Source organism: Ciconia boyciana, chromosome 3 (genome assembly GCF_034638445.1).
Source record: "Ciconia boyciana chromosome 3, ASM3463844v1, whole genome shotgun sequence".
In the NCBI taxonomy this organism is placed as follows: Eukaryota; Metazoa; Chordata; class Aves; order Ciconiiformes; family Ciconiidae; genus Ciconia; species Ciconia boyciana.
The window spans coordinates 92,439,295-92,455,335 of record NC_132936.1 but is presented as its reverse complement, the minus strand read 5'-3'; the positions used below and the strand labels follow the sequence as shown (position 1 = coordinate 92,455,335).

Below are 16,041 nucleotides of genomic sequence, written 5' to 3'. Positions count from 1 at the left end.
AAAGCTGAAATCACTGGATCATCAACATAGATCTCTTCCTGTTGCACAGGAACAGGAGTTTCATTAAATTTCGCATTAATCAAGTCCCGCCACTGTTCTCCTCTTTCCTCAGACACTGGATACTGTTTATATTATGAATAATTTAAAATCACCATTTAGGTAGCTAGCATACAGATAAAGCATCCAGATAAAGACAGCTACATAATTCCGTTGTCTTCACACGTACAGTTAACTGGAAATTAAAGCTTATCCAAATATAGGGCACATCAATCCAACCACACTGCATTTGTGGTATCCTCTCTCGAAAACTCAGGTCAAGAATAGTTGTCAGCTGCCCTTCTCACCAAAATTTTAGAAACAATGACTCATATACTCTCAAAATATAGGACATATGCCTTTGCCTGCATGAAGTATACTGCAATTGTAATCATTGCTGTAACAGTCAGAAACACTTCAAGAGCACTGGAATCACTTGATAGTTGTGAAGTCGTTAGTCCTAGCTCAACAAAAAAGGGTCCTCTGAATGGCAAATCAACTAGTTTCAAAGTGTATTTTTGCCAATACATTGGAGTTCCTCACACAAGACTTTCTACAGACAACACAGCTGCAGGCAAGGAAGTAAGTCATTCTACAGAAAAATAAAAGTTTCAACAAAAATTAAAATACAAGTTTTAACGTCTTTAAAATTATTAGTTTCAACAATGTACTGGAAACTATTATGTAAATAAACTGAAAGGTATCACATGCCCTTAACTAGAAACCTCAGTAGATTCACATGGTGTTTGCAGTCTATTCAGTGTGATCCAAGTGATGGATCATTACAGGACACTTTCTTTAACCCATCACTTCTCTCCTCCTTCTTCCCAGAGAAAATGGGAAAAGCAGCTCACCTTCTCTGGCAGTGCCAACACCATAACACTTTCTTTTGCACTTTCCTTACTTTCTGTCAAGCACAGGACTATGATCATGCCCTATGACTAGTTCAGCAGCCTGGAGGAGCCCCAGCCCTTGTGGCTTTCCAGGCTAGACCATTCTTATTTTATCAGTTCTGTAGTGAAGTTCGTGAAATCTCATGTCTAAACTACCAAATGGCTAACTAATATCCTCTGTGTAAGTAGTCCCAATTTTTAGAAGCCAATTAAGATTACTAATGAGGTAGATAACATGCCTAATCAACATAATATTTCTGCTCCATTATGAAAAAAAAGTTATAACTACAGCACAAGAAATATATTGCCTAACAGCTGTGATTCCTACTGTGCTGGTTAATATTTTGGTTGGTTACACTGACAGAAAGACTTTGGCCAAACTGTACCTAGAAAGTTATTTACAGTTGCTGGTTGTATTTTACTCGAAGCACATAAAAACAAAACAAGCTCCCTTAGCCTAAGTCGATGGAGCTTCAAGGAAGTGATTCAATCAATATTTAGTGTCATTCCAACACCCTGGGAAACACATTCTGCAACTCACTGGTTTACACTTTGAATAGCCTCTGAACTGTTGACAAGCTATTTTGCAAACTTAGGAGCTTAATTTTGAAGTTCAGAAAACACATTTCTAGATGGTTCTACTACTAGTCACAAACTGTATCATAGTTCACATATGGCTGGCCATATGATTAAAACAGTAGGTTGGGAACCCAGAAACTAAAGAATTTAGAAGTCACCACTATAGAAGAAGTCACCACTGTAGAAGAAATGCCTAGAAAAGTCTAATCACGCCTAGAAAAGTCTAATCACGCCTAGAAAAGTCTAATCACGCCTAGAAAAGTCTAATCACGCCTAGAAAAGTCTAATCATCAGCATTGGCAGAAGGGTCGTTTCTAACTCAGGATCAACGTTTTACAATGTGCCAAAAGACTCCGACCAATATCCTTTGAAAAACCTACTGGTGGCACTACAACATTATGTCCTGTCTGTCCAGCCTGGCTAAGTTTACTAGCAATAAGTAGTGATCTACATCTTCACAAATCACAGTTCAAAAGTTTCACATAAACTCACTAAATGACTTAAGCCAGATCATCAAAACCGAATCGTTATTCTCATTTTAGCCCTAATTACTTCAGCTGTAATTTATTTAGGGTGGTGGAAGAAGAAAGAGTTATTCAAAATTTTTAACAATTTTACTTTACAGTCTTGGCACAAGTGGATCATAGCTTCTCCCAATATCTCCAGCTTATCTGTCTAGGATTAAAAACAAAACAACTCACAAAGAAGTCATTAAGTCTTTTGCCAGTTCCTATAAGGCTGTTCCTGCCAGTTCCTGGCAGGCTGTTAGCATGCTAGAACTGCAAGCCCAATAGCATACTGCTTTATGGTATGTCAGCTATAACAACCTCAGAACTAGCAACCTGAAAACTTAAAAACAAATAAACATCAGATTGCAGAACTGAAGAATTTGAGAAAAGGAACATTCCCCCTCCGCCTTCTTTGTTTCAAACAATACAGAACAGAGATCAGCAATTTCCTGTGATCAAAATCTGACCTACAAAAAATATTACAGAAAACAAACTTGTCTGGAGAACACATAACAGTCTAAACAGCATCTACTGTGCTCCCTTGTTTGCAGGTATTAAGATGAAACAAACTAATTAGAAAGTTAGCCTTGCGTTTCAAGAAGTAGAAGAATGAAAAAGCTTGTCTCCATTTGTCTGCTTGTGCTGGTTTTGGCTGGGATAGAGTTAATTTTCTTCATAGTAGCTAGTATGGGGCTATGTTTTGGATTTGTGCTGAAAACAGTGTTGATAATACAGGGATGTTTTAGTTGTTGCTAAGTAGTGCTTATACTAAATCAAGGACTTTTCAGCTTCCCATGCTCTGCCAGGTGCAGAAGGAGCTGGGAGGGGCCACAGCTGGGACAGCTGAGCCCAACTGACCAAAGGGCTATCCCATACCATATGACATCATGCTCAGTATATAAAACTGGGGAAGAAGAAGGGAAGGGGGGACATTTGGAGTGATGGCGTTTGTCTTTCCAAGTAACCGTTACACATGATGGAGTCCTGCTTAGTAAAGCAGGAGATCTCTGAACACCTGCCTGCCCATACGAAGGAGGGAATGAATTCCTTGCTTTGCTTTACCTATTAAACTGACTTTATCTCAACCCATGACTTTTCTCACTTTTACCCTTCTGATTCTCTCCCCCATCCCACGGGGGGGGGTGTGTGTGCACAGGCGGGGAGTGAGCAAGTGTCTGTGTGGTGCTTAGTGGCCAGCTGGAGTTAAACCACAACACTGCTATAGATAGCTTTAGCCTCAAAGATTTAGAGCTTAAGAGAAAGTGGCTGTCACCTGAATATGCATGGCCACCATCATGGAGAGGTAGATTAATGTTGATAGTAACACCTTTGATCTTTTCCAATATTTGGAAAAAAGTTAATTCACCTTGAAAACTCCTAGCCAGGAAAAGCACTAAAACATACCACAAAGTCAGTAATTCTCTATGACAAGAAGCTCCCAATGCACAGCATGCAAAAAACCCAAATAGTTTCTAAATTACAGTAAACTAACACTTTTATCTGCAGCTGTAAAGTGAAAGTGGTAAACACATGCATCATAGCACTAATTCCATAATGCTAAGATCCAAGACCAATCAAATATCTAAAGGAACATCCATAACTTCGATCTATAAATGCAACTAGGTCTTTAGATTAAGAATTAAAGTAACATTTTTGGAGAAATAGAAATCCCATCAGCTCAGCAAAACACACACATTATGTGCACTGATACCAGTTTTTGCACTTCCAATTTAAACTAAAATATTCAAACAATATCTCGGTACTCATTTCAAACCATGGGAAGCTAAATGGATAAAGTTTCAGGAGATCAAAAGCCCTACGTATCCTATTAACTTTGTATCATTAGATTTGAACATCAAGCCATTTAAAGGCAAGAGAATCCAAAAACTCAAGAGAAGGGAATGGTACAACTGCAGAAGTCCTTAAAATTTACTGTTAGAATAAAATTTTAATTTTCCCCTTTCTGTTGTGAAGTGTGGGTGTAAAGCTTCAAGTTTAGGAGGTATTATCGCTCATGGTAATATGCTGTGTGAAATTCTCCTTTCAGAAGCCAGGTTAGCGGACAGCAACACCACCCTTTCCATTAGAGACAAAAATGCTTCTTGCCAAACATTGCTCAGCTACTTCTCACACATGTTTCATGTGTACCTGGGATTAAAAAAAACATATGTATCAGTTGTCCTCATTTGTTGCAAGGCAGGTGCCTTTCCTATTGCTACCTTTTCACATAATCATAAAACCAACTGAAAAATCCAGCTAGCAAGTATAACATGTCATTGCATGCTACCTAAGTAACACAAGTTTGCCAAGGCAAACATATCAGAACACTTGCAGTTTGAGGAAGTTCTACAGTACAAAAAAAACCCAAAAAAACTTAAAGTTTAACTTGCTATCTTAACTTGCTATATTTGCAGGAAACTATTTTGAACCAATACTACATAAAAACACAACTATGGATTTGTTGCAAAGGGTAACACAAAAGAGGACAAAAAGCAAACCACTGCAAGTCTGGTTTAAAAAGGAGAAAGTTGTCTCTAAATTGTTTTACATCAGTGGCTCCCAAACGAAACAAAGACATGGTGGTTATGAACATTTGGGAACACAGTAATGAGAAGATGGCTAAGGCATGGCCAAACCAGGCCATGACTGCTCATCATTACTGAAGTTATCAGTTTCAGATTCTCTCTTGTTCCTCCTCTTCTCTTCCTCACCTACATCTTCAGTGCAAACTTCAGCAGTGCAGTTTTATCTTCCAGGTCCAGGCCCAGCCCCTTATTTGCTCTAAACATCACCTCAGCAAAGCACTCTGCTGCCACCATGAAGACACTCCATGGGTCCCTCCTTTCCCAAAACAAAAGCATTCTCAGACTTGAGGAAAGGATGGAAAGGAATCTATTGGACAAAAACAAGTTCAAGTTGCTATTTTAGACAAATTATGTAGATGGGCTTAAACCAGCTATACACAAGCAACATTTTCTCTTTTAGATATCACTATATACACACACCTCCATCTGCCACATCACCTGGAAGAACAGTCCAAAATAACTGAATAAAGCAAAAACACATTCAGAGCTGAAACAGGAAAGAAAACTAAAAACGTTCTCCAAACAGTAAGAATGCTAAAGGAAGCAGAAATACCCAGCTTAACATCACAAAGTGCCTTCAAACTCCCTTATTTGCCAAAACTGGATTTAGTTAATCAAGAACAAGACACATGATCTACAGTTTATCTTTTCCTTTAGCAACAAACAGGACAGAATTGTTTCAGTATCAGTTTCATTATATGATAACTGGTTTTAATAATCCTTATTAGAGTAGGAAGATGTGTTATCTGGGCCAAAGCATTGGAGACTGAGACATGAATATTAACTAGATGTGTCTGATCAAGCAACTACTAACAGAAGATAACATTAGCACTTAAAAGGTTTCAGAACATAAACAAAAACCCACTGAGATCAAGGCAGTTCATATCTCGCTAGCTTTGCGGGCATAGGGTCTTCTTCCACTCTACAGACTTAAACCGAGACTGAATCAGCAGGAAGACACTGGTGAGCTCTCTTTGTGCCCATGCTCTTTACGTTGTTTCAGATCTCCGTGTACCTAACATCACTGCCACCTTTTATGCCGTACAGAACGTAATTGCTCACAGAGCTTCCTACCATTATCCCAAGAACAAATTATGAAAGATTTCACAAGGTATTCTACAATCCTTCCTGCAAACTCAGGTTAATTGTGAAAATTTAACGCCCTGCAATTCTCCTGCAAACACCTCACAGAGGGCAGTGACTTATTCAAAATTTTTCTCAAAGTGAAAAGCTATGATTAAAAATTTTCAGGAAAGTTGTCTTTCACAAATTGCAGACAGACAGATTACACAGCATCCACCCAGAACAAGAGACAGGCAAGGAATACTTCACAGCTCAGTAACAGGAAGTTCCCGTTCTTCAAGAGCAATTCCCACTGCAGCATTTCACAACAAAGAACCTTTGCAAGATGAAATTTTACCACCCGTTCCTCTTTTTGTCACTCAAGTGGCTAGAGCATCTGAGTTCACGCATTACGTACCCTGCAGTCTCTGTAACAGGAGAAAACATCCCCAGTTATGGCACTTTTTAAACTCCCAAGACTGTTTGGCAGGAAATGGTTTAGCTTCGCTCCCTGCCAAGCCCCAATATTATAAGGAGCTTCCAAAATACCAAATTGGGAGAAGCAGCAAGTTCTCAAAAGCAGATGGGTGGGCTACAAGACAAGTGAAAAACTGGCTAGACTGTCATGCGCAAAGTTAGCAGTTAATGATTCAACACCTACCTGGCAGCCAGTTATGAGTGGCATTCAGCAAAGCTTGATATGATTTACTATCTTCATCAATGGCTTGGGCGATGGAACAGACTGCACCTTTAGCAAGACTGTGGATGACACCAAATGGGAGGCAACTGAGGGCAACTGATGTATTAAATGGCAGGGCAGCCTTTTAAAAGGATCTCAAAAAGCCATAGAAATGCCTTGATACAAACCTCCAGAAGTTCAAAGACAAATGCAAGGTCTTACACCTGGTATGGAATATAACCCCATACATCAACAGAAGCTGGGGACCACCTGTCTAGGTGGCAACCCAACAGAAAGAACTTGGGGATCCTGATGGACAGGCTGAACAAGAGGCAGCAATGCATCCCTGCAGCAACAAACTGTTACCACACAGGGGATTGCACGGGCAGTAGATCAGGGGAAAAGATTAGTCTCCTCTACTCAGCAATTTTGAGTCCACATCCTGAATACCGTGTCCAGTTTCAGGCCTCCATCTGAGATATCAGCACATATGTGAGAGTCCCATGAAGGGGTACTAAGACAGTTAGAGGGCTGGAGCATACAACACATGAAGAAAGACTAAGATAACTGGGCTCGTTTAGTCTGCAGGAAAAAGGGTTTAGGAGGAAATCTAACAGCAGTCTTCCATTACTACAGCAGTAGTTCAACAGCTATGTTAGACTGCTGAGTTACTACCTACCTTTCTCTTTTTGACATTACTTTTAAGGAAATACAAGGAAATACACTGAACACAGAAGCAAACATACTGGATCAGAGGAAAATGCACATAACCCCACATTTTGTCCAAGACAGTGGTCTAAACCAAGAGGTTAGTGAAGAATTTAAGAAAGGGTATGTATATAGTGGTACTCTCCTATAAAACCCTCAGCCCCTGCTATTTTGTGCTCAGGGACCTTCTGAGCAAAAAGTTATTTCTTTTTGATATAATGACCTTTGATAGGTTGTTCTTCCATCAGTTTGTCCAACGCTGTTGTAATTCCACAAACATTTGGCGTCCACAATGTTCTGTAGCCAGGAGCTCCATATTTTACTATTTCTCACAGTTACTTCTTTTGATGCCCTCAGCTCTTGTACTAGAAGAGACAATCAACTCCCAATTTACATTTTTCACACATCCAGAATTTTGCAAACCTCTCTCACTCTCTTATCTCCCCATTCCCAATCATCTCCATCAACTTTTTCAGGTTGAATACTGTCTCACATACATAAGCCATCCCACACCTTAAGCTTCTAGTCCTGTTATAGTCTTTTTGAGATGGAAATATCAAAACTGCATATATACAGGCATTGAAATGGACTTATATTCTCTGTTGGGTTCTTGACAACTTCTCTAGTAATTGCTTATATGATAACTAGTGAGCGTTTAGCTGGCATTTCATCTCTCTAGCACAACTCCAAGATCTCATTCTGGCATTATGAGTCAGTTCAGAGTCCAGTACACCAGGCTCCAACTCCACTAAAATCTTATGGGTACTTCAAATTAATTAAATGCATTCCCACATTCTCCTAATAACTGCTTCTACATAGCAAAGCTGAAGTAGAACAGACTAGATCCATTCATGTTTAAGTTATATTTAAAAGTGAAACTATTCTTTAGGATGCCTTTTCAAATTCTTTTAGAGAAGCTGGCAAAATTGAAGGACCTTGTATGTTTAAGACACCTATTTGCAGCGTAGGAATATTTGAACCTGGTGACTATGTAAGTTTAACTTTAGCCCTGTCACTAAAAGGGGACATTCAGAAAAGCTAACTTGAGCTTTGTAAGACTGGTCTTGCCAGGGTCCTTCTATGGGTAATGGGAAGCAGGTTCCTCCAAAAGTTCAGAGTAAGGACTCTTCCTTTTCTCTGTATTGAATGGAGAGGGAACCTAAGATTATTTGTTGACAAATGCTAATCTTGTTAATTCTGACTTACAAAAGCTATAGAAAACTGAACAGAAAAAATCCACTATTAAAAAAAGTATATCGAGCCGTATCGTATGTCATCGTTTACATCACAACATGAATCTAGGATTCCCTAGAAGACAGGTCAACTAATTCTATCACAGTATTTCTCCACAATAACCACAGCGCCTTCTTGCTCTCCAATAAAACACTCCCTATCTTCCCAGTCCTCACTGCCATCTGCCCAGCTTCCTACTTCCCTAACCTTTTCTAACCCTTTCCCCATTGTCATCCAGCCACTCCATCATAGTTATCAGTCCCATCCCTCATGCTCCCAGCTCTTCCTTTCCATAAGGAGTTTTTCATGATAGAGTCTCTGTAGCCTGTTGCCCAGTAAACAGTTTATCAAACTCTTCTCCTACAGCTGCCAAGTGCTCAGATGAGATCCTGACTGCTCCACACTCAGTCAGGTCAGGGGAGTGCAGTGGATCAAACAGTTTTCCTTCCACGAACTGTATAGGGGACTAAAGAACTGCTGACAGACTGTATGCTATGCAAGCCTTCATTAACCAGCACTTGAGACTGGATATGCGTTCTCACTAATGCTACTGATTTTCAAGACTACTTAACTGATAAGCAAATCCTTCCTCTCTTAAGTCACACATTTAAAAAAAAAAATCAATAAAATACTCACTGAACAGCCCTAGCAAATACCTCAAGAAAATTTTAAACATAATAGTGTTTACATTTCTGTGACAGATAAGTTATTATTTCCATAATTTTACACTTTTAATCCAGGCTGTAAAACAAAAGCTTTTTTTTTTCCTCCCCCGCTTCTTGTGCATCAGTCTTATCTGTGGAGTGCTCTTTCCCCTAACATACATGCAAATCTTAAAAATAAATGTTTTGCATATACCAGACTTCCTGTCTACTTTTTGACTAGCAGTGTGCACTGGGTCCTTACAAATCCTGATACTCTTCCCAAAGACAAGGCAGCAAAGGAACTGGGCCAATACACAATCCAACATTTGACTCCACAGAAACCAAAAGAAGCTGCAAGTGTTGGTATCCACATGTACTTCACAAACGGAAGAACTGAGGGCAAGAGATGTTCTTTCTTGAACCGTACACTCAGTGACAAGCACTCATCTGGTGACTGCAAGCAGTCATTGCAATTAAGAGAGCATTAACTATTTAAAGGACAGCTTTCTAACAGCAGAAAGCAATACTGTGGCATCACTTAAGAACCATCAGGAAAGTGAACTGATCCATGTGTAAATTTTTTATTTAAAAATAAAAAAAATGGTGAGCAGCTACTGATGCCACTGGAATAGACAACATGCAACAAGCTATCTCATAACATGACCTAGGACAGACTGATACACTCAAAAGTTGTCCAAGAGTCCACATGGTTGTAAGTCTTATCTCCATCTCCAAGACAGCCTAAGAAGCATTTTTGAAAGACGTCATACAGTTCAGGGAGAATTAAAGAATCCTCTTAACAGGAAGGACGGACAGCTTTGTTTCTTGATTTGAAAGTAACTTGGAAAGAAAACCTGAAATAACAGATCAACACCATACCAAAAAATCAGACATAATCGTTATTAAAAGCTTGAGAGAAACAATTAAGGTGAATCTTCAGTCTAGGATAGATTTTTTCTTATACTCTTATAAAATCCCAGATGTTGTATTTCACTTAAGCTCAAGTTATGGATATCAATGCAATAGCAACCATAAAAATATTGTTATACACAACATAACTAAAGACTCAGAAAGGGGTTCTACTGAGCCAGCTAACATTGTGGTGGGCTGCTAGAAAGGACCAATTATAGGACAGAAGAGTATACTGATCCAAACCACTGATCACCATGATGTTCAAAATAGTAAAAAGATCAGGGCTTCTACAGATGACTAGGCTGGGCAATCCAACGCAAAAACCTTCTCCATGTTTCCATTACTTTGAGTCCAACAGAGATTTACCTGTTTTCTTTCATAATGTTCTGGACTTGAACTAATCAATTATCTCTGCCAGAACATATTTCTGCCAAGTTTCTTCTACATTTTATATAACACAGTATACAACATGAATGGGAGCTGAGCTGAAGGGTTTATCACATAAGCATATTAAAAGCTGTCTTGACCAAAGCTGGACCACAATCAGCACTGTGGTTGAAAATCAGTATTTTCCCAAGGATTCTTCGTATCAATGAGAAATACCTTAATTACCTGTGAGATGAACAGGGCAGGAAGTCAAAGTTCAAATCCCTGACGCAGAGCACAGTATTTCTCTTCGGGTCAGTAAGAGGCATTTAAAGATACATCTTCCTGCAGAAGACCTTTTTCAAAGTCCATTTGCAGAGGGCTAGGAAATTTCTGATTATCTGACATTAACGCATTCTGCAACCTCTAATAATACAGTGCTACTGTTGCAATGATAGCCACAAATCCATCAGTCCAGATATGAATGATCCATCAATAAAATGAAAAATGTTGTGCTATCTTGCCTGGAAACATAACATATGCCTGCATTGCTGTCTGATGTTACTTCTGGATCCCTGCAGTAAACATAGTAACACAAACACCCCTCTAAAGACATGTGAAAAGAAGAGATCTTTATTTTTACTCTGGTTTAGCTTCTGCAGAAGATAATCCAGATGTGCTTCCACAGAGCCTGGACGTATCAATTAATGGCATCTTGACAGTCTGGCAAGATGCATGGCAAGTAAGAAGGGATATCTGACATACTCTGACTAAGCTAGCAGACAAATGGAGCACACAGCGGTCTGGAATCTTTATTGGTATAAACACTGGACTCAAATCTAACAATTCTCCTACTCTTTTTCAAGTGCTTAAGGCTCTTCATGAATGACCTTAAGATCACATAAATCAATTGAATGATGTCTTTAGGAAGCATTTTACCCAGACTAGCATCGTCATCCAAGTATACTCAAACACAAGCTGGGCTGTAGCAGATCACTAGCTTTCCAACAATACTCCCCATGCGATGAGAAAATAAACAAGGAGAAAATTCTGTATTCAGAGCAACAGCCTTCATTATTAATATTTTTTGTCTCATAACTGACAAATGAAAGTAAGAGCCAAGAAGATAAAGAAACTCCAATTTTGCTCCAATTTTCGCTCCAATTTTGAGGAATGAAGGAGACAACTTGAGCAGTATTACCACAGTGACCTTGAAACAGTTGAAACTGATTATGATGTCCCCAAATAATTAAAGCCTAGAATTGGATAGCAGAGTATCCCAACAGTCTCTTCCTGGGGATTATAAGAAGTGTACACTCCATCTATGATCTCCAAGCTACAGAAGAGAATCTCTTCTTCTTGTTTTGCCTTCTGCATCACATGGAAAGGAATCAAAAAGAAACAGAACTGGATATCCCTTGATAGATTTCCAAGGCTCCATAATTCAAAGTGATCAGCTGAAGACAAACAGGATTTCCCAAAAGGGAACACTGACAGATAGACAATGGTGTTGAACTTGCTGCCCCAGGTGAGTCTCCTGGGCTGGGATCTATTTCCTTCTAAACTCTTCTGTTGTAGGAACTGTGGCTGAAGGCCTCTGGTGGCCATGTAGAGTCTCTTGTTTCCCCTACAGGAACTGGTATATGTGTACGACAAACAGATCCTTCCCTGTATGGATTCGGAAGTCTGTATTTTGACTACTCTTAGGGCCTCTATAGCAATTGAGAAGGCTTTAGCTATGAAACACTGTGCATTTTAGTGAACAAGGCTCTGAAGCTATTGCTATGTCAAATTAACCTAGAAAAACCTACAGAAACATTCAAGATGGCCACTGTCCATCTGACAGTACATTTTAGTTTCTTACTGTGTTCCTGGCCAAGCTTCTCTGGGAATTACAGCACTCTCCCAGTTCAAGCAGTTTTCTTATTTTGTTTGTAAACAGAAGGAACTGATAAATGAAACATCTCTACAAACACTAAGAGAGTCGCTGGAGATTATTCTGGAAGTTTGTTTTGATTCTTTGGGGGTTTTTTGTCTGTTTTTTTTGTTTTGTGTTTTTGAGACAGAGGAAAAGGCTCATCCTTAGTGCTGTATTTGGAGACTGAGCATGCTCTTTGGCTACCAGTGTTCAACTTGAAACTGAAAGCATACAAATACTTAAATGCCTAAGAGGGAAAATAAAGTACTTGATGGACTTGAATGACAGATTCATAACTAGTCCTCACTAATCACTACTAGCAAACACACAGAAATGTGTAATATCCAGTAATCACAAGAATGGTCCTAGCACTCCCAGTCTGGTTCTCTAAAATGCATATTGTGCATGCCTTGGTAGAATAAAAAGGACAACCTCATGACCAGGTAAGACAAGGATTAATGTTAAAGGATCACCTGATTTTCCCCTTACCAATCGTACTCTTATTCACTACCACACTCTGGGCTGTTGCAAATGATCACCTGGCCCTCTTGAATAGGCCTACAGAGCCCATACAGGAAACAGATAAAGATGATCACATACTTTCAAGAGATGGATGTGATGAAGATTCAGTGTGGTATACTAATAATAATAATCCTCACTGCATTCCTACAGCTTGGGGTCAGAAGAACAATCCCTGGATCATGACATACATCAGACCAATGATGTTCACAGGAGAAACTGAAGGACATAAACCAGAGACCATATCCTAACGTTTGGACCTGATCTATAACTGAACTGTCTTTTGGCTGTGAATCTTTTGTCTTGTTCTTCTACACACCAAAGACAGCAATCTGCATTTACATTCTAACAAAGGCAGCCTCCACTGCTTTACCCAATTCAGTATTCCACAGGTTCAATCTTTTCTCTGAGAATGAGCTCAAAGCTTAATGTACTGCCGCAGTGAACTGCAACTGCAAATAAAAGCAACACTGAGGCTTAGTGGTGTTTCCTTTTCTCATCCCCCACCCCCCCCTCCCCCGATGGGGGATCCTTTTTCTTGCTTTGCTTTCTAGAAACAGAGGCCTGCTATGTTTTGGTTTTCCTTAGGTAATGAGCAACAGCATTTCTGTCCAATATAAATCTTTTGGCAGGGCAAAAGACCTGCAGCCCCAATTACCAAGGAGGACAAGCAGTCTCCCGAAAGAAGCAGTTTTAATTCCCAGGGACTCTATTTTTAGTTATAGCACCAGAAGTCCCTGAAGCAACAATATCCTTTGACCTGTCATTTATGGCAGGGGAGGGAGCAGGGACAGAGTTGGTCTACAGCTCTGAGTGTCCAACTACTACTATCCTACATCAAAAGAACTGACGCTGTACAGAGCAGGCAGACATCAGAGAACAGTTGAATTCCCTTTTCCTCCTCTTCCCAAAGAAAGGCTGAAGAAGGAGAGAACAAGAGTGAACACAGTCACTAACAGCCCCAACAGACACCAACTGCTGAGATGAACCAGATTTCCGACAGGCATGCTGGTCTGAATCTATAAGGACATTCGCTTAAAGTTTCTTCACACTAAACTAAGGTTATAAATTTTTTCCCACTAATGGAATCATCAGCTATACTGCACAGATAAAATCCGGGTAGATTGCAAGCAATTCTGTTGTTTCATGTGAGGAGGAGTAGAATCCATCTTTTATAGTCCTGCTGTCACAAAGACGACTGACACTAAAGGAAGTATACATGACTGAACGTACGTAACAGAAGCAATGCAATAAGTTATTTTTAAATAGTTACTGTTTAGGGGGGAATTGCCATTAGTATTTTGAATACTAAATCAAATCCCTTGCAAGAATTCTATCATAGAAGAGTGTAAAACAACAGCTTAGGCTTTGATTTACAGCTCACTTCTTTTTCTGTTCATGAGAATTAAACACCTCCTACACAAACAACCAATTACAAATTAAGTCCTCGATTTATTCCCTCTTCACCCACAACTTAAAAGCAATTCTCAAATTCTGGCAAGACCTTAAAGGAAAGTAAGAAATTAAGTTATTAATAAAAAAAAAGCACTTTAGGAGATAACATGATAGAAGAAAGGGAATTACAGAAGCAGAGTGATCTGAATTCTGAACAAAGTGGGAAACATCACACAAGAGCCTCATTTTCAATACAAGTGATCTACAACAAAAGCAGCTGACAGCTTCTTAATAATTCCACAAAAGTTTTTTTTTTTTATCATCCCAAACACTTAACCTTTACACTTTACAACATACCAACTTTAACTTGTGAAAGGAAGTAACTGATTTTTGTCCTCCTCACTTCAGTTTGACATTGTAATACAGTTGCTGGTTTTCAAGGTGAAAGTATACATATTACCTACACTATGGCATCTCCACACAATTTTTGACATTACTATGCCATGTTCAGGTGGCAAACATCAACCCTTCACTACCACCGCTAGGCAAAGTTAGATCTTATTAGTAACACACAACTGTAAGGAGAACCTGAGCATGTAAACACACAACTAGTAAGAAACATATCTTTCTATGCCAAGGGTTGGTCTCACAATATACCAAATAACATCCCCCTCCACCAATATTCTGACAAGTACCACAGCTTAAGAACCATTAATGAACCAGGAACAAAAGCTGTTAATGGCATATGGATCTTTTTCTATAGAACTCATTTGTTAATAGTGTAAAAACATTAATGGGCAACAAAAAAAGTTGCTTCATAGTTATGGAGATGCTACAGTCTTAGCCTCCACAAAGTCAGTACCTAATCATGCCTCCTTAACATAATAGCAGGGATACTGTTACTAGCACCAGAGACAGTCAAGATACTCAACAGCCTGAAAAACTTTGCAAATATATATAAAAATGTACCATCAAATAACTTCATGAACGATTCTGATCTTAAATAATTCTGAGCTGTAAGACAAATGACACTTTTAAGAAATAAGCCTTCTTAACAAACCCAGATTAAGGCTCAATAAATAAATTACTACAGTATCACATATCAATAAGAACTAGAACTATGCCTATCCTGCACAACATGCTGCTTCTAACCTTTGGAAGGTTCAACGTTATGTCACCCACAAGTACACCTGAAAAAAAACCAAAATAAAAAAATACAGCCCTACACATCACAGCCTTCCATCCCCATTTAATCTTTCAGTAGACACACCAACACATCCTACAGAAGAAAAACGCCTCGGTGCTGCCTACACGAGTACCTCTGCCCCGAAGAGTAGGAACCGTTCAGGCTTGAAAAACAAGAAAGGGGGAAAAGGAGCCAGAGGAACCCCCCGGCACCAAGGGCCTGAACCAAGCCCGGCCTCTCCCCCCCGAGCCTCCCCACGCGGAAACCCCTCGCCCGCCACGACACCTGTTTTCCGGCGAGCCTCCGGCCCGCCTCCCCCCCGGCTCCGCAGCGCCGCGATCGTGCCCCGCAGCCGCCCCGGGGGCTGCCACGGCCCGCTCCCCCCGCCGCGCGGGCCGCGGCCGAGGGGCCCGCAGGCCCCACGCTCACCGTTGAGTGCCGACGCCTGCAGCGTGGCCCCCGAGGTGCCGTCGATGACTTTGATGGCGCCGCGAGCGGTCACGGCCAGGATGGCGTTGAGCGCCGGGTGGTAGCACAGGCTGCAGAGACCGTCGGCGTCGCAGCGCAGGCAGCCGTCCCGCAGCAGCAGCCACTCGCAGGAGCCCGGCCCGGCCGACACCGGCCCGGGCCCGGGCCCGGGCCCAGCCGGCGCCGCCGCCGCCGAAGAGCAGGAGGCCGCCGCAGCCATCTTCCCGGCCGCTGCCGCCACCGCCCTCAGGACAAGAGGCCCGGGGGGAGCCGCTCACTGACAGTCCCTGGAGCCGCCGCCGCCGCCGCCAGTCACCATCCGGGTCCGGGGAGAGGGGGAAAGGGAGAG

At 40.8% G+C, this 16,041-nt stretch overlaps 1 protein-coding gene across 9 annotated transcripts in view; it reads right to left on the bottom strand.

Annotated features, from left to right (window-relative positions):
- BIRC6 (baculoviral IAP repeat containing 6) overlaps window positions 1-16,041 on the bottom strand; it is a 190,654-nt gene extending 174,613 nt beyond the window's left edge. For 7 of the 9 annotated variants that reach the window (XM_072856604.1, XM_072856607.1, XM_072856602.1 and 4 more), the window contains exon 1: window positions 15,654-16,038. In XM_072856604.1, the coding sequence (XP_072712705.1) occupies window positions 15,654-15,912 (259 nt within the window). In that variant the 5' untranslated portion in view covers window positions 15,913-16,038. Of the gene's footprint in view, window positions 1-15,653 lie in introns of all 9 variants that reach the window. The other 2 variants (XM_072856609.1, XM_072856608.1) reach the window with 2 other exon arrangements.